This window comes from Hetaerina americana, unplaced genomic scaffold, assembly GCF_022747635.1.
Source record: "Hetaerina americana unplaced genomic scaffold, ioHetAmer1.1.p SCAF_5, whole genome shotgun sequence".
Lineage (NCBI taxonomy): Eukaryota > Metazoa > Arthropoda > Insecta > Odonata > Calopterygidae > Hetaerina > Hetaerina americana.
The window spans coordinates 75,553,832-75,575,722 of NW_027287095.1; the positions used below are offsets into that span (position 1 = coordinate 75,553,832).

Consider the following 21,891-nt stretch of genomic DNA (forward strand, 5'->3'; position numbering starts at 1 on the left):
TTCTGGCAAAATCATTAAGTCTAAATATTATTCAACCATTCATTTATGTGTAAAGATGCTTTAAATAAGGTTCTAGAAATAGAATTTAAACACTTATTCTGAAAAAAATAAAGTCTAGCATTCAAATTGCTTCATGTAGGCACAAATATAGGGAAATGGAAATAATGAAGTTGAAGAAAGGCTAATAAAATTTGTAAAGATTAAAATACATAAACCATCAAATAAACTTTATTCATAACGATCAAATATGTACTGACCTTAAAACTGTATTATACCATTAATTTCTTGAGTAAACAATTTTTTTGGCTGCTAGGTACACATTTAATATTTTCATCTGTAAAAATCTAATAAATTACTTAACTTGTTTCATTCAATTCTGGAATTTAAGAAAATGCTTAGCACGGCCAGGTCTTCTTTCATAAGCATCATACAATAGTTCAAAAAGAAGAATTGTGACAGACAATGCCAATCCAAAGAGTAAGGCAGACAGTGCTGGTGCTATATCAATAAGCCCAACTGTTGGCACAGTCTGATCACCCAGACATGGCAATGCTTCTGGCAGCCATACTTTTGCCAATCTATCCAGAAGTCCACATGAACGAATCAAAAGGATCCTATAGAATAAAGAACAGAGGTTAACTGACAGAAACATCACTTAGAGACAACCATAATATATAAAATCTACTAATTCTTCCAAGAATAAATTGTTCAGGGAAAGAAAAGTTATGAAGAAATTAGTGAAAGGGATTTTAGTTTCCTGGAATAACTTGTAAACAGGAATTCACATTCTGAAATGGAATGGCATGTAGAGCATGCATGCTATGTGCTAATTCTTTCACTTAGCTTGTTTGAACACAGTAAAGAGTAGCTGAAGTGTAAAATCTTTTACTGCACCAAAATAGTCCAACAAAGGACTTCATAATAGGTACATTGTTTTTATTTTCTCTCACCTCAAAAAAAGCATTTTCATTGCCCAATACATTAACTGAATCTCTCTCCCACCTTTTCCATGCTCTTTTTCAGAAGTAAATCAATCAAAATAGGTTTTTCCAAAGAGGGAAAATGGTCTGGATCAAATAAATATTAAGACATGGAAGTGGAAAGACTCTAATGAGTGACACTCACGTGAGGATCCACTCAATGTTTTGGTGATCATATTACCTTCATGAAACGGATAGAATTGATATGGGATTGTTCCCAGGATGGGTGGGAGAGGGATGGAGGAGGGTTTGAGAGGAAGGGGCTGAATAGAAGAAGGGGTGAGAGTGGGGTGATGGGATATGAGGGGAAGGACAGAGGGAGTATGAGATGATTGAGGTGACCAGAGGTTGGAGGGGTGAGCGATTGAGAAGGGAGCATTGTGATTGGAAGCAGTGGAGGTTGGGGAGGGGGTATCAATGGATCATATTAATATGTACCTGGAGTGAGGAAGGATTTATTTAGCCATATGTGACACCTCTGAAGTTCTAATCTGGATGCAGGGAGGATTTGAAATATTTTGTCATCAAAGCAACTGTCAAAAGATTTGTTATGGAGGGTGGTGTTTCTTGGGATATGGTAGTCTGTGGAGACAGTAAATTTGGAGTGACAGTGATTGTTCAATCTCTCTCACTCTCACCCATCCTTACCTCGAATCTTTTCCACCATATGTGTGTGTATACATATGAGTATGTATAAACAGTGAAATCCCTTAATAACTACTTTTGGCAGTACCTCAAAAAAATGGCCATTACAATGGGTGACCATTGAAAATGGGAATGCTCATATCATAGGTATGGGCATAACTGGGATGTTACCCAGGTAAAAGCATTGCTAATAGTTATTCCCTTTGCTAACTCAGTTGCATTTGTCACGACACCCATTCTAGCAATTAAATATTGCATCATCCTTCGTGGTATTTCAGCTTGAATGACTGGATGATCCCCTGGCCCTGCATTTTGTTCATGGTATTTAGTGTAAAAATAGTCAAAAAGCTACAGCTGCACATTGCTCAACTTCAATTGACGAACATAGCATTAGGCATTGTCCAGGAAATAGATACATTTTCCATTTTGGTTGCTCATCTTTCAGTCAAAAAGTCTCAACCCATCTTTTAAAAAATAGTTAAAGTTATCCATACTTCTGTAATGGCACACCAAAAAAATATTTTTCCTTGTCAACCTTTTTAAAACATTGCATCTGTAATTATTTACCAATCTTTAATGATGCCATCTCCCGGTTAAATGTTTTTTGCGAGCATTCTCCCCTAATATTTTTCTCCTTTGAGAGTCAATAACTTTGACGGCAACATATGACAAATTAGATAATCCACTTATGTCTATAATAAATATAAGCTGCATTTGATGATCTTTTACAATGGATGAGATTCTTGATTTCCATCACAGCACACGCCATTGTTAACATCACCAGCTTCTGCTTCTAAGTCCTTAGAAGCCAAAGGTATGCAGAGCTTTAAATCACTCCAGGAACCCATTGCTAGCACTAAAAACTTCATTTACAATTAATTATTTTTGTAGACTTTAGGGCCTTTTGATTCACCATCATTCTACTTATGAGAATATTTTTCCCATGAACAACTTTAAAACAGTTGAGAATACCTGAATTAATGACTTCATAATTTTCTAGGCATTTTTTCTTTGCACTACAGTTTTCATAATTCTTCCAATGATTTTAAATGTAGGCCTTGTTTTTCACACTACTTGTACCCGAGTTCTACCACATGCAAATATTATGCCAAATTTCTTTCTGAATATATTTAAGGGCCCCTGACTGGAGGAAGGGTAACCATTGTATAAGGCAGAAAATTACACCAACCTCATGGAAATTTCATTCCTTTCACAGTGTAGTGGCTGTTAGGAAAGGTGGCCACTCAATATGGATGGCTGCTGAGAAAGGTTTCACTGTGTATTATTATTAGGTAATCCACTGGTTGAGGTAGGTTTTGGATGGACCCAACAATGAAATGAAACAGTTTGCGACTCCTAAGAAAACACTATACAGCAACCTAGTCTACATCAGGTCCCTCTTCATCTCTGAGTACTTTCTTCCTCCCTTCATCCCATCCAACATCCCTATCCTATTCCTACCCTTTCTTCGCTTGCCTAACATTCTCCCCTCTCTCACAGTCTTCAACATCCCACTTCTGATCATTATGCATTTCATTCATTTTTCCTGCCTCCTTATAATTTCTCCCAACAATCCCCTCTCCTCCCCCAAGATACTCAGCACTTCCTCATTTGTTTTCCTTTCTGTCAACTTCACCTTTTCTATCCTTCTCAACATTTCAAAAGTCTCCAATCTATGCCCAGCATCCTCCTTCTTACTGTGTTTGTATTGAAAAAAGAACACATATTTTAAATGAAATTACACCTGTAACAGCAACCAATAAGTCATTAATGTTTTTAGGCCAAATATTCTGGTCAAATTCCAGTAGCTGATATATGTGACTATTTTCATTAGACATTGTCACTAACATCTTTACACCTTAACCTTGGAGAAAATCTTACCACATGCCAAGTGAGTTCAGTTATGGATAATAAGAGATATGTGGTATACAGCAGTAGAAGGAAATACCACTAACCGCACCTGTAGACAAAACAATCCCTGCATATATGATCAGAAGCTTTCATTCCATACCTAGTTATGGGTGTTGAATTTGTTTTAAGCTGGATTTATGAAATTATGACCTAAAACATAAATTTTATTATGAAATGAGAAAACATTCTGCGTAAGAAGGATCCTGTTTGTACATTTCTATTGCCAAAAATATGTTTTTGCTCTAACATGATGTACCTAAGAATTGTGATTTAAATCGCTAATAGGTTTGGAAAGAAAGAAAAAGACCAGATAGAGTTTACATGAAAATTTCAATTCATCCACACAGGTTTTCACTATTTCATCTGCCATAATTGCTACCTTTAAAAATGACTGAAGAGTTGAATTTAAGTGAGAAAATAATGCATTTTGAGTTGCCTACAAAAAGCCTCTCTTTCTTACTAAAACCAAGTCCTACTCGAGATGAATACTGCCAATTTATACATTTAATCGCACAAAAACTGATTCATTTATGCACAATGAAGCTTATTTTTGCATGCCTCAGCCATTTATTGTGTTGTGAGCATCAGTAGTTCATATAATTACTAACGATAATGGTACTCAGGTGAAAATATAATTCTATGAACTATGTACTAGCAAGATTATCCCAAAATGTTTAAAAGTTAATCACAAAGTAACCAGTTAGAAGGATTGAATAATTTTAGTTGAATGATGATATGGTTCCTGTTTTTTGTTCCAATATGTATTTTGATTGAATAACAGTTGAAGAATGACAGTAAAATGACCCCCCCCCCTAATGAGAAGGTAACAAATAATTTACATAGATAATTTTACCACCTGAGAAGAATCATTTACATTAGATCTTGAATTTTAAACTGTTTGTATGAATATTAATCTGGTGTTCCAGGGCTATTTATTCAATGGGAACATACCAGTTGTCAAAATATGGTCTATATGGAGACCCCTTCTGGAAACCAAATCCAACACCTCCTTTCAAATAGTCATCCGGCAGCTCCATTAATTGACAAAATTCAGATGTTGTGATTGCTGCTTCCTCTGTATCTTTTTTGCCCAAACTTTCTACCAGTACAGCTTGAACTCCAGTGTGAAATCCTAAAAAGGCATATTCTTCTTTCAAAGCCTTTTGCAAACCAGTCTCTATGTTTGGGACGAGAACATCTGGATTATTCTCAATTTTTTCAGTCCAAAGCCTCCCCATCACTGAATCAGGATCTGCACTCTAATTCAAATGTAAAAAATGGCTCAGTAAAATGAAAAAATATAGCAGCATATCAAGCTCTAGAAACATCACCTGTCCTTATCATGTACTCCATACTCACCTCGAAAGACACTCTGGCAAGTCCCTGTTCCACAAATCCCAATTTCCAATGGGGTATCTGGAGAAGGCCTTTCAGGTCTGTAAAAAGTGGCTGAGGCTCAGACTCATTGGCCAAAATAGATGCAAGTTTAGCTCCATAACTGGTGAAAATGATCAGATAAGTAACAGATGCTGTCCACAGTATAAGACGACGACTCTGTAAGCTATTTACTTCATTCTTGCTCTCATCTGGATCAGGATCATCTGGTAAGCCTTGGATTGAAAATAAACAAGAAGGTCATACTCAAATAAACTAGTTACATTATTATATGAAGTATACACTGTTAAAATAAACTTCCTAAATTAATTTTCCTCTGGAACCGTGAATCCTCTGTACAGCAATGAAGGAGTGTAGTACCTACCGAGCATATGGCTAATACCTACCTATCACACTATCACAAATGCATTAATAAATAAAACAGTTCCTGGTGATCTTATACCATAACGAAATCTAGGGAGTAAATAAAAATTTTTTCTGTGAGGAAAAGCCAAGTGGTTTAATTTTAAGTTCAACAAATACATTAATTAAGTTCTGCCGCTAGTATACAGAGTATTTCTTAGCAGTCAGTTATTTTCACTATTCATCAGAAAATCTATTCAACGCACATGAGCGCTAATGGCAGTGAGCCTTCTTGAGTATTATTCTTTCCTTTAAGAAACTAATTAACTGGTTAGATTTTCATGTGATCAAGCTAAGAGATTGCAATAATTGGTAAGCAATTTAAAGAATTATTGTGATGGGATTAACCATTAACACAGTAATCAACCCGAAGGTCAGTTTAGTAGGTGATGGTAGAGATCACCCAGTACTAAGCCCTATACGGCGTGTGAAAATTCACACATCAGGGTAGGAGGGCCAGTTCCTTTCCCTGTGCCGGTTATGGCTCCACAGGAAGACCTGGTACCCAAAAAATCACTACAGCTTGGGTGGAGCTGCAGGTGCCCAGAGTGCCTTGCCCGGGAATCGAACCCGGGACCCTCCGGTCAGCAGTACAATGCTCTACCCACTGGACTACCGCGACCCACTATGATGGGATATGGGATGAGAATTGATCATAAGAAAATGAGGGTATTCATGTTCTGAAGAAATAGAAAGTCAAGCATTTCAGTTAGGGGGCATAAACTGGAGCAAATAGGACACCTCACCTATTCATGATGTCCCCTAAAAGAAAATGGGCAAAGTAATAAGAAAATTTAGACAAAAATTGTATTTGGTGGAGATGTAATTACAAAAAGAAAAAAAAAAGTCAGCAAGATTCTTATGTATGTGTAGATGTTAGGAAAAGATGAACAAAAATTAATATTTAATATGGAACTCAGTTTTGTATGGCTAATACATGAATTGCATTACTAACTACTACTAGACTACTTCTAATTATAATATGAGCACATATAAATGAAATACAGGAGTGTTCCTTCATATATTTTGTATTCAATTAACTATTGATTTACTGTACTTCCTGATGTACCCTACATGATTACATAATGTATGATATTCTGTACTATACTATGTATTCTTCAATTGGGGAAATAAACTATTATTATTATCATACCCTACACAAATCAACTTCCTCGTAGGATATGGAATTCCCTACAGTTTAGTGCAAACCATCCCAATATTTCCCCTGGTCTGCATCTAATTCAGGTGTTTTTTGGGACTTTGTTTTAATATTAATAAACCGTGATAATAGATGGTTAGAAGAACTATGTGAGAATTTTGTTAGAAATGAGGTTTGCATGCCTCAATTCTAAGATTTTTTCCAGTAACTCCCACAGTTTTCCTTAGTTTTGAAGTATTTTAGATTTTTTTCCAACTTACTTTTAAGTACCTACAGGTACATATAATTGCTCTATATAAAATTCACAATTTCCAAATTCATTTCCATTGCAAAAAGAGTCGGTTATAATATATGAGCCTATGTATGCAAAAGATTTTCTAATAAGGTAAACTTTATATTATTAAATACTTATAACAAGAATTGAAATTAAAAATAAACGACTTAGCTTTCCCACATAGAAATTTTTTTATGTTTACCACCTAGGTTTTGTTATGGCATGAATTTTTGTCAGATGATGTTATACCATAACAAAACCTAGGTCATAAAAATAAAAAAATTTCTATACGGAAAAGCCAAGTTGTTAATTTTCAATTTCAATATGAAGATTTTCCATCAAGTGATGCTAGAAACTGTTTTATTTATAACAAGAATGCTATGATGAATATCAATACATTATTACATTGTTTCTTTTAAAATAAATTGCATGGATATTTTATAGAAATGAAACATTTTTATGTGCATTCTCCAAAATCCAAGCAAATGTAAATGGCATTGGGTATCTGAACCTTTTCTTATTCAATTATGCTGCACATCTACAGAAGGATGAATATACATTTCATCATATCAGGTTTATTATATCAACTAATCAGGATTCCCCACTTCTTCCCAATTGCGTTATGTTCTCTCCACGGCTGGGTTATTCTGTGATGTATTAAGTGTGATGTGCATTACAATATCACCCATAGTCTCTTGAAGGCTCTTCAATTATGAACATTTAACTCCCACCTCACTCTGATACTTTCAAGCTTGAACTCACCTTGCTGAACAAGTGTTGCTGTAAACCGAAAGAAGTCTGAGCTCAGGGATGGTGGTAGAGATGGACTGGTTGAAGTATCTTCCAACTGAGAAATATTTTTAGTCTTCTTCTTCCCTTTAACCAATATGGCTTGCTTCACTATTTCATCATGATCATAAGCTTTGCCCTTTCTTGGGAATGTAAGGAATGCATGAAGCCTAGCAGCAGCAAGAAAAAGCAACAGAGAAGCTGTGATACAGACCCAAACTTGCATTTCAAATGGACGGACAAAGCCTCCACCTTTGTACCAAGTTGTCTCACTCTTGGATCCTCCAGAACCAACTCCAGAACGCATTGGGCGGTGAATGTATAGCCTGCGGCTGAAAAAATTACAGATATTTAAGATTATTTGTCTTGTGCATTGTCCTGTAACTCAGAACTTTACAATAATTGTAGATGTCCAATGCCATAATATGCCTATACTTCGTCCATAATGGCTTTGAGTTATTTGGAAGTAGGCTCTGGATTATTAATCGACAACTCCAATCGTGTCTTGACTAAAAATTCATGGAATATGGAATGAAAAACAATACCCATTATCAATTACTATTCAAGCTCACTAATGATAAATGAAAAGAGATGGAACTTCACTTAGGCATGATAGGATTAACTGATAGGAGAGCTATGCAAAACCAAGGTTGTAACTGATGACTGCTATAGGGTAATGAATTTATTTTTAATGATCAGCAATTAGGCCCGCTAAGAGAATTCAAAAAGATTTGGTTGACATATGGAGCATAGGGATAATTTTAAAATGCTTTTCTTGGGTGTAGTGAGATCAACTTTGGTACTCAAAAACATGAAAATTCACCCAAAAAAAGTTCAAAACGTATCATCAACTTAACAAAAATTTACATGTATCACAAGAAATCTGGATCTCTAACATAGCTGGAGAAAGCATCTCAATGGTAGAAAATAGTGCATGAGGTACCTAAGCCTTCCATTTATGATTAGTACACTATAACCAAATACAGAGTCTGCTCCTAAACACTCACTGCTTTTGCACAAGTCCTTGGTACTCAAACTGTTATCTTTCTATAAATAAAAGCACATTTTGAATCCACCTAATCATACATCTGGACTTTCTTCCTTCCAGCAATTTTCATGTTTTACTAAATCTTGTCAATTGAATATTTCACATCTGATCCAAGGAAATGGCAACGTAAATATTACTTGTTTTGTCATTCATTCACTAGCTTCTTCAACAATGGCATTACCTAATTTATAGTTTAAACTTGTTCTCTTGCAATTTGTAAAAAAAATGTGATATGGATACACATGTAATTGACAAGTAAAAAAGAATTGAGCTACACTGGTTTGGTTATACCGACAGAATGAATGAGCTGAATTACTGAACATATACGGTATATAGGATGAGAAAATGGTTTGAGAGGAAGTGGTACTGATAAAAATCAAACTTGGGAATTGGAGACTCTCATGACAATAATATCAGAAGAGTAAGGAACGTAAGAGCATGCATGAAACAATTAATGAAAATGACAGAGACAAAAAAAGTCACCATGCAAGGATAGGAGAGACATTATTGAAAGAGAGTAAATCCTTTTGGGACCTAAAACTAGGGTTATCTTTACAGTGTCTTCCATTAAGGGAACAGCTTCAAGGGTAAGTATGTATACATGTAAAATAAAATTAGTCACCTTATCAATTGAAGTGGCATTGAATAGTCCATTACAATATGCCTCTGTGGCATCAGAGACACTCCACAAGCAGTTACATCAGCACGCTTGTGTTGAAGCTCTCCAACTACACCCGACCAATTTGGAACATTGTAAGAGATTGACAGAACCACACCATATGCATATCCTTCCAACAAATTAATAGAGTGCCTGTGAAATTTTTTTCACAATTAAGGAATTATTGTTTTCGTGAAACACATTATATAAAACTACTTTCACTTTATATTATGTATTACAATGCAATAATATCAGAGTGTAAATATCATTCGCCTTGACTGGGATTCGAACCCAGATCCCTCAATGTCTGGCCAAGTGCTTTAGCCAGTTAAGCTATAAGAAGCATCCTCTTGAACTCGGAAATTTTGGGGGCTTTATAGGAACAAGATGTTGTGATAAAATACTGTGCATACAATGTCATAGGGCAGCAGACGCCGATGCCACTCAGTCGTAGCCATGCACGAAGCACCACAGTCCACGGGGTTAAAGCCAACTTTAAACCAAATGGTGTTTTACCTTAGACAAATTCCAAAAAAACTGCAGGAGATGCCGTGACAGTAACATTTAATGGAGTCATCTGCTAAGTATGCATTACAATGCAACTATTTCAGAGAGTAAAAATCATTCCTGTGGACCAGGATTCAAACCCGGATCCCTTGATGTCCAGCCTAGTTTAGCCAGTGAAGCTACCGAGGCCTCCTTTTAAACTCTGAAAAAAGGGAAATAATTTTTGCACTCTGAAATTGTTACAATGTAAAGCACACTCAGCGGATGACTCCGTTAAAAGTTACTCTTTCAGCATCTCCCGCACTTTATTGGAATTTATAATATGTACACATATGCTCAAATACATAAGAATCTATGCACACAAATTCCTAGCTTGTGGATTTTTTCTGCGCTCTCCAGATGCTTAATTGCAAAATTTGAGTCCTTATACCTGTAATCTCAGCAACTGAATAAAAAGAACTGTGTGGAGCATTTTTTTAAACTTTAATTCTGCAGCAAAGAGCAATGAAGGAATTCCACCATTATATTTTACTCTTCTTCAACCTTATTAATAAAAGAAAGCTACGTGAAAAAAATTATCTTTAATCAGATTTCTGAAACAATCTGTTTTACGCTTTTACAAATATTCTAAAAGCAAAGAAATTTTTAATGAAATAGAGTTAAAAAGGTATCTGGTATAGAAGCTTGTTGGCTTTTTATATTACTTGGTTTTGATGCAAAACTCTGGAAAATCAAATAACTGGAGTCATCATTACATAACACCAGATGCCTTTTTAACTCTAATTTCATAAACTAATTTCTTCTTAATTTCAAACTTTTCCTCTCTTTACTTTCATTTTTAATGAACTCACAAAATAAGCCATTGTAATGCATATTCGGTCATATTGATTTTGAGCTAATTTCCTTGGGGTAGCCTTATTTTAGTCTAATTTAAAGTTGAAAAAGAATTAAGGCTCTGATACATGAAAATTAATATAAGTGATCTTTAGAAAGTGGATACAGCTTATCTTCTTCAGTGAGTTAATAGATTAGATGGAAAATGTAAATACAGATAAGTTTGGTTACATTGCTGAACACATGAAATAATCAAATCATGACTAATATCAAGATCAACAGAGCATGATGCCCTCCTTTTCTTTTGGCCAAAGTGGTTATTTATAATTGTGCAGAATGAAGACAGATTGGTAATTGTGGGTGGATAATTCAGTTTATGATAGACAATAAAGTTAAAACTAATAAAATAGTCTCTAACTTGGGTATGCCTGAATGTGAACCAGCATTGTTGGTACCTGTGTATAACAGTACATTTTCAAGAACAAGCCAATACCCTTCTAAACTATTGTCAATAAACACTTTTCCAAACCTACTAACTTTTACCACATTTTGTAACTAATAGGTCACTCTATCCTGGGGATATAAATTATTTAATCTTTGAAAAATACAACTCACGTGAAATTCATGGCTTCAGAGAGCATAATGAATAATTCACCAAAGAAGCCTCCAGATATTTTTGGAAGTTGGCTGACTGGATCCAACAGCACCAGTGAATAAAAAGAACTAACCTAAAGATTTAATAAATTATCTTAATTCCAACATACATGATCTGAATATTGATGCTTACATGCATATGTCAAACTATGTCCTAATTATGAACTCAGCAAAAATGTAAAAGACACAAAATTTTTCAATATTTTTGGCACATTAGCAATCCAAAAGACTCACATTCACAGTTACCACTCTGAGTTTATATCCATTTAGGTCTGACCTTCTGAACAATTTTCCCACTTGCTCATCCAAAGTGATGCTACCAAATTCAAGCACAGGAGCCATTAAGGATTTGTTGGTGCTAGGGGATTCTGTTCCATCCAAATGTTTTGGAATCCAATTCCCAACTGTGCTTTGATGTACTATATTTTGCAAAATGTAAATGTCCATCAACTGAAATTAACAACATTTTATGGTCATTAAAATGCAGTAAATTATGCATATAAAATACCTATGACAATGTTTGCTTAAAAATAAATATTCCATCAGCTTACTAACTTTTCATGGCATTTAACACATTTATTACACTCCCTTGCCATATTAAATATGAAAATTCATCCAAGGAATTTTTTGAGATTTTAATACATACTTGTAATTTCTCTACTGTCGCTTTCTATTCAATTGAGATCTTACAAAATGAGTACCGACACAAGAAATCTTTCATTATCAAATAAATAGTTAGAGCAGAATCATTAACAAAGATAATAATCTCAGCAATAAAAATTGAACAAAGGTTAAATGTGGCTAATCTGGACATACCTCTAGAAAGTCATGACAATGTACAATTATCTTACTGACATTGTCAGTTATATTCACAGATTATGTAAACATATTTATTTCCCAGGCAATCAATTAAATTCAAACATATATGGTCTTGATAACATTGTACAGTTATGGAGTAATGTATTTCTTACTGATAAAGTTGTGTTTTTATTCATCAATTCCTTTAATCATTTGAATGACCTAGCTGTGTGAACCTTATTTCCCATAAATGTTTGGAACTAATTATTGATATCACATGGAAATACAATGTTATTATATTTATCTCGTAATCTTGTAGTATTACCTCAATGGTTCCTTCAGGTTTGGTCACAGCTAAAGTCACATCACTGTCCACATTAGCATCCAACTCCTGCAAGAGAGCTTCAAGAAATTTAAGTTTTTTGTTATTTGTTAAAATTAGCCACTTATAGCGTCCCCGAAAATGACTTGCCAAGGATGCCTGAAATGAAAACAAGAAAAATCGAATACATTTTGCTTCATGGAAACATTCACTAGTAACTCTATTTCAAAGATAATCCCTATTTCAAGGAAGTTTTAAATATGCAAAGCTCATTGAATGCACTGTATGCATATTCCTGAGAAATATTGGGGAATGCTTGGATCACTGAAAAAGTTTATTTCATCAATACACACATTATATGAGAAAGATCCTTAAAATAACAGTCTAACCCAATTATTTGAGCATAAGTTTGAAAATTAATTATCATTATAAAATTAATCTTTATTATATGAAATACATATATTGAAAATATGGAGATTTGATCACCTCCTTTGGGCTGGAAAGTAATTAATGTGCCACTTAATTAGTGGACATTAATTAAATATTTATTCCCAATTAACGTTTATTGTATCCATTTTATTTATTGGCCAATGATATGCTCAAAGCTGATAGGCCAAACAGAGCCAAATGAATGCCATTGCAAGAGTTTTTAATTCTACAGGGTTATTGGATGTGGGAAGGGACGCTAGGATGGAAACATTGTAGCACTGGTTGAAGGGGGTTTTATGATGGGAAGCATGTTTAGGGATGGGGAGACCCGCAGATGGGGAGGAGGGATTGGACGAGGCACGGTGGTTGTTAATCCTAAGGTTCAGGGGTGTGGAACATTGGCCTATGTAAAAGGCCAGGCAGAGTTTACAGGTCAGAAGATAAACAACATTCTTGGAAGTGCAGGAGTGGGAGAAGGGCAGGAGAGAGTTAAAAGGTGGGATGGAGTGGTAAAAATAGGGCAGATAGGGCAGGGAATAGATAGGATAGGGAAAAATAGGGCAGGAAACACAGACACACACACACACACATATACATACATATATATATATATATATATATATATATATATATATATATATATATATATATATATATATATATATATATATATATATATATGAAATGCTAATGAATAAACTGCAGAAAATAGGATTAGATTGGAAGGATAGGAGGCTAATCTGCCACCTGTGTGTCTCAGACTGTTCAGGTGTGAGTGGGGGTCAGATAGTCTGGATGGGCAGTGTTTGAAAGATCAGTAAGGCAGGGTTTTCCATTATCACCTATACTGTTCAATGTATATGTGGAGGAAATGGTCAAAGAGGCATGGGAAGAATTAAAGATAGGAATGAAAGACGGCGGGGAATTAATTTAATCAGTTAGGTTTGCTGGTAACCAAGCTCCAGTTTGTCAGTCAGCCATGGGGTTGCAAGTATTGCTGAGTGAATTAAAAATTCAGCGCAATAGATATGGGAAGAGAGTCAAAAAAAATAAAACAATGGTTATACAGTTTTCTAGAAAGAGAAAGGCTAAGTTAAACATTAAAAGAGGAGGGAAAAAACTAGAGCAGGTAGAAGAGTTTACGTATCTCAGAAGCATTTTGGACCTAAATGGTCAAAGTAGTAGGGACGTAAGGAGAAAAATTGCACTTGGGAAAGAGGCTTTCACCAGGAGGAGGTAGTTGATGATCGGGAAGTTGTGTAAGGATGTTAAGAAAAGGCTTGTCAAAACCTTGATATGGAGCATAGTTATGCATGGCGTGGAAACATGGTCACTGAAGCAGGAGGATAGACATAGATTGGAGACTTTTGAATTGTGGCTGTGGAGAAGGATGGAGAAGGTGATTAACAGAAAGGAAGTCAAATGAGGAAGTGCTAGATATGGTGGGAGAGGAGAGGGGATTGCTGGGAGAAATCATAAGGAGACAGGTAAAATGGATGAAAAGCATCTCGATCGGCAGTGGGATGTTGAAGACTGTGATAGAGGGAGAATGTTAGGAAAATGGAGAAGGGGCCCCAAGAGCATGAGAGCAAGAGAGGGATGTTGGATGGAATGAATGGAGGAAGGAATTATGCCAAGATGAAGAGGGGCTTTTTGTAGAGTAGGATATTGGGTTGTGTTTTGTTAGGAGAGACAAGATATATATTTAGTAGTTGTATCCATCAAGAACCTACCTTAACCAGTAGATTACCTAAAAAAAACTACATAACTGTAGCTTTAAGTCTTTACTTTTAAATAAAGCCATAAAATATTGAATAACTAATTTGTCATGTTGATTTGCTTAGCATTTTAATGGCCAAATAAAACATCCTATCATAGTTTTTATGTCCAAGAATGGAACTGTAAAATATTTTTAAATGAAATTAATTCCAATTTGGATATATCAGTCAATTATTTTATCGATTTGATTTCAAAATATTAGTATTTAGTTTAATATGCAATAGAATGTGTGTTACTTGGCTTGAATTCATTAATTGGGTGTAGATGTATGGAAGACAAATAACAGGCATTAAGAATGTCAACCTCAGATAAATGTGAATCACTTCTAAAATGGTTGAAGAAATATTTCAAGGGTAGAAAAGCATGCTCATGATTACCTTCTTAAGATAAACCACAGCTTCTGAAGAATTGTCATATATAATGACAATTAAAGGAGCAGGTATAACTGATAATGAAGAGTACAGTGACCAATTATTTTCTGCAGTTGTGGCATTGTTTTCATCCTCAAAGAATGATTGAATTTGGAGGTGAATAAATCTTGAGGAGGCAGCCCTTATTATGTTCTTCATTATAAGGTAATTGAATTTAAACATCCCTTCAGAGGAAAAAGTAAAAATTGAATTAAAATAACAAATCAAATTATTGCTAAATTTAATTGTACTATTTGCAAAAAACCCATTTGTTTAGCACCTGTAGAGGGGAAGAAATAAATCTATATTCAACAGCCTATTTTTAACACTCTTGAGTAATCCAAAAATCAGTATTAGTATTAATTTTAAAATTCCAAGAGACCCCAAATTTATGACTTGGAGAAATTTTTCTTAAATTATTCAATGGGAAATAATTTACAATTGGGGAAATACTCTAATTAATTGAGAATTATATTGATTTAGGCAACAGTCAAACTCTTAAATCAGTAATATTTTCATACCATAAAATAAAATAAGATAAAATATTTAAATTACAATGAATGTGCAAAATTAGTGTGTTCATAATGCAGGAAAGGTATCTAACTATTCTCTCAATGTTTATGTTTTCAACAAAACATTTCCTTTCATGGAGCATATTATTCATTATGATGAATAATAAGTCTTAAACTGTTTAAGTATGAAAATATTTGGTATTCAAATATTTATAATGACAAAGAATAAATTTTTATGGTGTATCCACCAACTCAAAATGCAATGCCAAAAATTCTTTTAATTCTAAAGTATGACATAATAGCAATAGCTGTAAGTGAAGTTCCATTTTTAGCATATGTGCATATTCATAACGAATGCTAGATCATTTTTTAGGAGAACAGATAGTGGTACTCAATATTGAGTCAAATTGTGTGAGTATATTGAGTCAAATAATATAGTAAGTTTTCAGCATGAGACTGATATTTTATCATTTCTTTCCTGGAATTAATTTCCCAAATTTCAGGAATATGTCAATTTAAAAAAATGTAACTTTTGCCCTACTAGATGATAAAAGAAGAAAAGGCAGAATTCAAAGAACAGAAAAAAAATGGGATGCGGAAGTCTAAAATATAAGATACTCATACCAAGGTGTGCTACATAAATATTTGCTGGCAGTGCTCTCTTGGGGTTGGCAGTTAAGTAGGGAAAATCATACATAGGATGGGCAGTGATAGTTTGGGAAGTAAGATCTCTTATTATTGTTTACTTTAAACATACAGGTATATGCTGAAGAAATGATAAGGGTGACATAATTAGGATTTGAGCCCTTCATTGATCCTGAGTACTAGTTACATATAAAATCAAACTTATCATTATATAGACTTCATAAATAGCTGCTTTACCCTATTTTGGAATGGGAACACCTGAAAAAATCTTCTTTCCAAATTGCTCCCTCATTAATGCTGCAATTCCACCCAGAAAAACTTGTCCATCCTTACTTTCCTAAACCCTTAAATAGTTCCATCAGGATTTTATCTATTCCTTAAGCTTTGGAGAATATGTATGTAATAGGCATTATTGGATCTTTTGTCTCATAATCAAGCATGCCTGGATCTAATCTATCCTCATCAACATCACATTTATATGTCTAAACTTACTGGCCTAGTATCAACACCAAACAGTTTCTCTAAGTACTCACTCAATCACTCTTAATTCTTTTCTGGGGTTGATTAATAATTTTTCTGCCATACTTCTGATGTTGTACATGAATTCTCTTTTCTTACATCATAAAAATCTCAACCTCAAAAAAGCTCAACTTTCTCATTTCAAATGAGTATCGTTTAACACTTTACCATGCCTTCTTTCAGTGCCATTTGAATTATGGTGTTGAGTTTGGGGTCATTCCCCACATGTTAAACAAATTTTGCTACTACAAAAGAAAGCTATTTGCTCTGTTGCTAATATACCACCACATGATTCCTGCAAACCGTTTTTTATTAGGCATGGAATCATGACTGTATTTAGTTTATATATCTTTAAGGCTCTGATTCATGTGAAAGTTAATCTAGAAACTTACCAATTAAGATCTAACATCCATAACTACTCCACCAGAGGTAAATCAAATCTAAATACTACTTATTTTAGATTGTCATCAACTTACAACACATTTCATAATATGAACATACAACTGTATAACTATCTGCCTACTCAGTTGAAATCAGACGGTATCCAGAGTTTCAAGAATAGGGTATATACCTGATTACTTGCTAACCTACTTTACTCATTGGATGAATTCTTTCGTGACAATCTTCATCACATTTAAGAACTTATGTTTTTATGTTAAATAATATTTATATTGACGACATTTAGTATGGATGTACCATTTTTCAAAATGAATAAATTATTATTATTGTTTACTCTTTCATGGTTGCTCCTTGTTCCTGGACCATACTCATGTACCTCTCTTCTACCATCCCTCACTTAACCCACCCCTGTATTCCAGTCCTAATAACTATCAAGTGTTTCCTTATGGGAACGTCCCCATTCACTTCCTCTAGTTGATCACATTCACCAGAGAATCGGAATTTTAAAGAGGATTGTCTACTGGCTTCTCACTGGGGGAGTCTGGGTTCGAATTCCGGTGGTGGAAGAATGTATCAGTTGAATCCTAATTCTTATTATCATTCTAAGAGGAGAGTACTTCAAGGGTAGAATGCCATCATATGGAATGCAAAATGGTGGACCCCCATGGTGCCATTAAGAATAGGCTAAATAGGGGAAAAAAAGCTTAAGCCAGATTTCTCTTAAATACTCCCCCATTCCCAGAAAATCTAACCCTACCAAATTACCCACCTAATTGCATTCTAATTTTTCAGCGTCTAGGTCGGTTATTTTTAAGATTAGACGGCAATCTTAACATGTCTACCCGTGAAATAATTTTCCAGTCACAGTTCTTTATATCCTTATAACTACAATTACCAATAATTAAGTCTTACCATTTTGTAGATTGGTTATTAAGTTGGCTCTCGATATAGAACGAACTTCCAGGTATTGCAAAAGGAACGCTGTGGGGAAAGCACTAAGCTCTTCACTTGACTCATGATCGATTATGCTTTCTGATTGAATGAGAATAGGCGTTAATAGGAGTAAAAAATTTGCAAAAGGGGGTATGAACATATTAAAATGCGACACCACCAAAATAAACGCAAATCAAATACAAAGTCATCAAAACTTGATATCTCCTCCTGAAAAATGATACTTCCACATACGTTCATGTGACGCATGTACTAATAAGATCTTAGGAAATAATTCCGTTTCGAACCATCAATTCCACATAGACAAAATAACCTTTCTCAAGCTCTCAAGTGAATTACGCCTATCCAAGAAAAGGAATCACGATTATTAGATGGCGATAATTTTTTCCTTAAGATGCATTCCTACCAACGGCAAATATATATGAGTATCACTATACGAAAGGACATACGACATCCAAGACGGTTTTAAGCATTGCCTTTCCCGCTGTTTGATCGTGGGTTACCTATCTGATATGAAGACTTAAATTTATCATCAACCCTTTTGAATGGAGAGTCAATTGTCGATATGACTGATGCGCGTTCCCATCGCAAGCTTAAGGCTAAGGATATTAATTTCTTTCGCCGGTTCCCCTCGTGACAGCTACAAATGTGAATACAGAGCTGGGCCGCAGGCAAAGAACCTTTCACGTGGAAAACGTCCAAAAAGTGAAATGTGGAACATGCTTCCCGCAGTAACATCGGCGAATGGTATCTCATTGTAAATAGCAACGGTAGCAGAGAATAGCTCATGTGACGGAGTGTGACCAAAAGTCCTTGTGACGCCGTCTCAAAACCGAAAATATACGAGGGAGCTTCTATTTAAATATTATCTGGAAGAAACATATCTTGCAACACCTCACCTCTATTACGCATTCACCAACCGGATTTACATCTTGTAGGCATGTCTTTCACAAGAATGTTCACAAAATTATATTGTCATATTGTCACGTGATTGACAACATTTATAGCACTCGTCTGTTCCTCCGACTATTCCAACTCTTACTTTGTGTATGCCACTTCATATTACATATCCTACGTGAGTAGTCATATTTTGAAAATTGATGTGGACAGTTTCCCTTGGAAATCGGCAAAATACTCGAGAGTCGACAGAATGGAACAGAGAATGCATTGCTTTTTCTTAGGTTAATCAATCAACAAAAGCATAAATAATTGTGTGAGCTAAAGAGTTATACACTTTGTAAAAGTTAGGCAAGTCCGAGTCACCACTTCACCACGTTATCTTAGTTTCATTTATTATGCAGCCCGCACGACACCCATGCATGGCCAAATTTCCCCTTCAATTGATAAGTTTCCCTCAACAGCGAACACTACTCTCGTGCGTAGTGTCCCTAGGGATTATTTTAGTGATGTTCATTGCACTAAAAATGTGGAGCTATTGAATGTTTTCCAAATCCAAAAAAATTTCACAAAACACAAATAGTGCATTTCTGAAAATCAATTTTAAAATGTTAACCCTCACTTACCCATTCATCTCATGCAACCAAAAGCGATAATAAAAGTAAAATGTTGACCCAATTAATTAATTTAGAGATTGATTGGGGAGCATGCAACAAATTAAACAAAAACAGTATCCATTAGAATTCTTAAAAAATAGGTGCACACTAGCAGTGGCATCCAATTTATAAAAAAGAACACTGATTTAAGTTAAGCAGACTATAACATGAGCAATATGGAAAGTAACTGTCCGCTGATCATCACCATCCTTTTCTAGTATGGCCTCAGTCTTATACTTATAATACTTTTTCATAGTCACAGCCTGTGTTAACGCTATACCAAGTTGCTGCTAAGAATTCCTCTCCAACTTAGATCAAATGTATTAAAATAAACATGGAATACTAATGTAAGATCTGGTACTTTCCTGGGGTATTTGTTTGATGAAGTTTGGGACAGGGGTTCAAACATGGAACCCCTGGTCGGGTGGAAGACCCGAGAAAACTTCACCAAATGGAATAGTAATGACATTTTTTTGGAAAACCGTCCCTGGAGATCCTCATGTAGAATGTTTGGGGATGTAGGAAGAATTCAGACTGACTACCCAAAATATTAATTATTGGCAACAACTGTATTATGCACCTTAAGTTTAAACAAAGTTCATAATATGCATGTTGAGTCAGGTTAAGATTGAAGCCATTTGCATTATATCCCAATACAAGGTTAAGATGGTGCATCCATTTGTGTTACATCCCAATATTATTTCATTGCAGGTCATGGTGGTTCACGGGTAGAGGATTGGACTACTGACTGGAAGGCCTAGATTCGATTCCCAGGTAAGCCTTTCTGGGCACCCTCAGCTCCACCCAAGCTGTGTGATTTTTCGGGTACCAGATCTTCCTGGGAAGCCATAGCCCCCTACTCCATTGTGTGAATTTCACATGTCATTGGGCCTAGTATTAGGTGAACACTGCGATCACTCGCCAAAACTGACCTTCAGATTGATTATGTGTTTATGGTTTTTCTCATTTTTTCATTTTGAAATCTGATTTAGCAGGAAATGTTATGAGTTAAGGATGGAATATTTTGTGAGAAAATGAATAGTAGAAATGTGAATCCTTTCTAATGAAAACATGTTTATTTGTAGAATGCAAATTTTTTATGACAAATTTAGAAATAAACACGTGTGAAAGCCACCAGAGAAATGTTATTGTGACATACTTTGATTTATCCATACAAAAAACCATGAAAACTCATGCTTTTTTCAGGGACTGTTCTCAGCTTAAATGATAGCTATGGTATTTATGTAGGATCAAAATAATGAGGTTATAATGCATACTTTTATTTAATTTATTGCTCCACATACTGAGACTTACCCATATGAGTGAAACTTTTTTGTGATACCAAAGTGGCTGGCTCACCAGAATCCAAACATCAAGAGAACAAGAATCAAGCTCACCCACAAGAGAAAAACAGGTACTTTGGGTATGTCACACTGTCATATAACCATGGAATAATTAAAAAGGAAGAGTCAAGACAAACAAATGCACTAGGTGTAAGCCACATTTCCGAGACGTTTGTGTCAATAGCACCACCTAAGTAGCTCCAACTCTTTGATGTAAATGTGCTAATAAATCATTGATTCACAGGTTGTAACACAGGGGGGTGGAAATAGAAGGTGATGAACTGGAGTTCATTCTTATTTTTCATTCAATAGGTGAGCTGCAGGTACTACAAGGAAACTTGGATGATGACTAATAAAAATCCACGGATAACCATGTAAAAGTTATATTCTAAAGCAATATCTTTTATAATCCCGGCAATTTGTTAGCCATCATATATAAAAATATTCTTTAAACATGTCATGATAGCTATGTGTGAATACTAATTTCCCACCAAATGTCAACAAAAATATTTCCAACGTATGGGCTATGTTAATCAGAATTTACTAATCCACACCACCACAACCACTGAAATGATACTTTTTTTTGAGTCATTAAAAAATTTTGCATGCATTAAGAACAAATGAAAGATTTTTCAATACATGTACCTTAAATATGGTTTATCTTGGCCCACTTGAAGTAGAAATATATAGGGACTTTTTATATCACACATTGGATGTAATGAGTATATCGTACGTGGATATATACACTCAGCACTCCCAAAACATACTTCTAGGGTGTTAGCCACTCCTTCCAGGGACAGATAAGCTTCAATGGAAGCTTATTCACATAAATTCCCCTCCATTAAGAAGCTTTAACGACAACCATAGGGTCATTCATAAAACAACAATTATTTCAAGGCCATTTCATTGTTTAAAACAGCAATATAGTTATGATGATTACTAAAACAATTTTATAGTATATTCCACATGGACTGA

At 34.9% G+C, this 21,891-nt stretch overlaps 1 protein-coding gene across 1 annotated transcript; it reads right to left on the reverse strand.

Annotated features, from left to right (window-relative positions):
* Window positions 1-343: 343 nt before the first annotated feature.
* LOC139694119 (glutamate receptor ionotropic, delta-1-like) lies at window positions 344-15,153 on the reverse strand. Its single transcript, XM_071592549.1, has 9 exons — window positions 14,962-15,153; window positions 12,380-12,535; window positions 11,491-11,706; window positions 11,218-11,330; window positions 9,226-9,414; window positions 7,529-7,887; window positions 4,896-5,146; window positions 4,488-4,795; window positions 344-614 (listed from the first exon to the last, which is right to left on the reverse strand). The coding sequence occupies exons 1-9, from the start codon at window positions 15,151-15,153 to the stop codon at window positions 371-373; spliced, it is 2,028 nt and encodes a 675-aa protein (XP_071448650.1). The 3' UTR covers window positions 344-370.
* Window positions 15,154-21,891: the final 6,738 nt, after the last annotated feature.

What these genes read in the sequence shown, in the direction of transcription:
- LOC139694119 (XM_071592549.1), bottom strand. Translation starts at nt 15,153, where the DNA reads ATGAAGAACATAATAAGGGCTGCCTCCTCAAGATTTATTCACCTCCAA. An exon ending in AACCTGAAGGAACCATTGAG is followed by an intron (nt 11,707 to 12,379) that starts GTAATACTACAA and finishes TGTTAATTTCAG; the next exon opens with TTGATGGACATTTACATTTT. An exon ending in TCTGAAGCCATGAATTTCAC is followed by an intron (nt 9,415 to 11,217) that starts GTGAGTTGTATT and finishes AAAATTTCACAG; the next exon opens with GCACTCTATTAATTTGTTGG.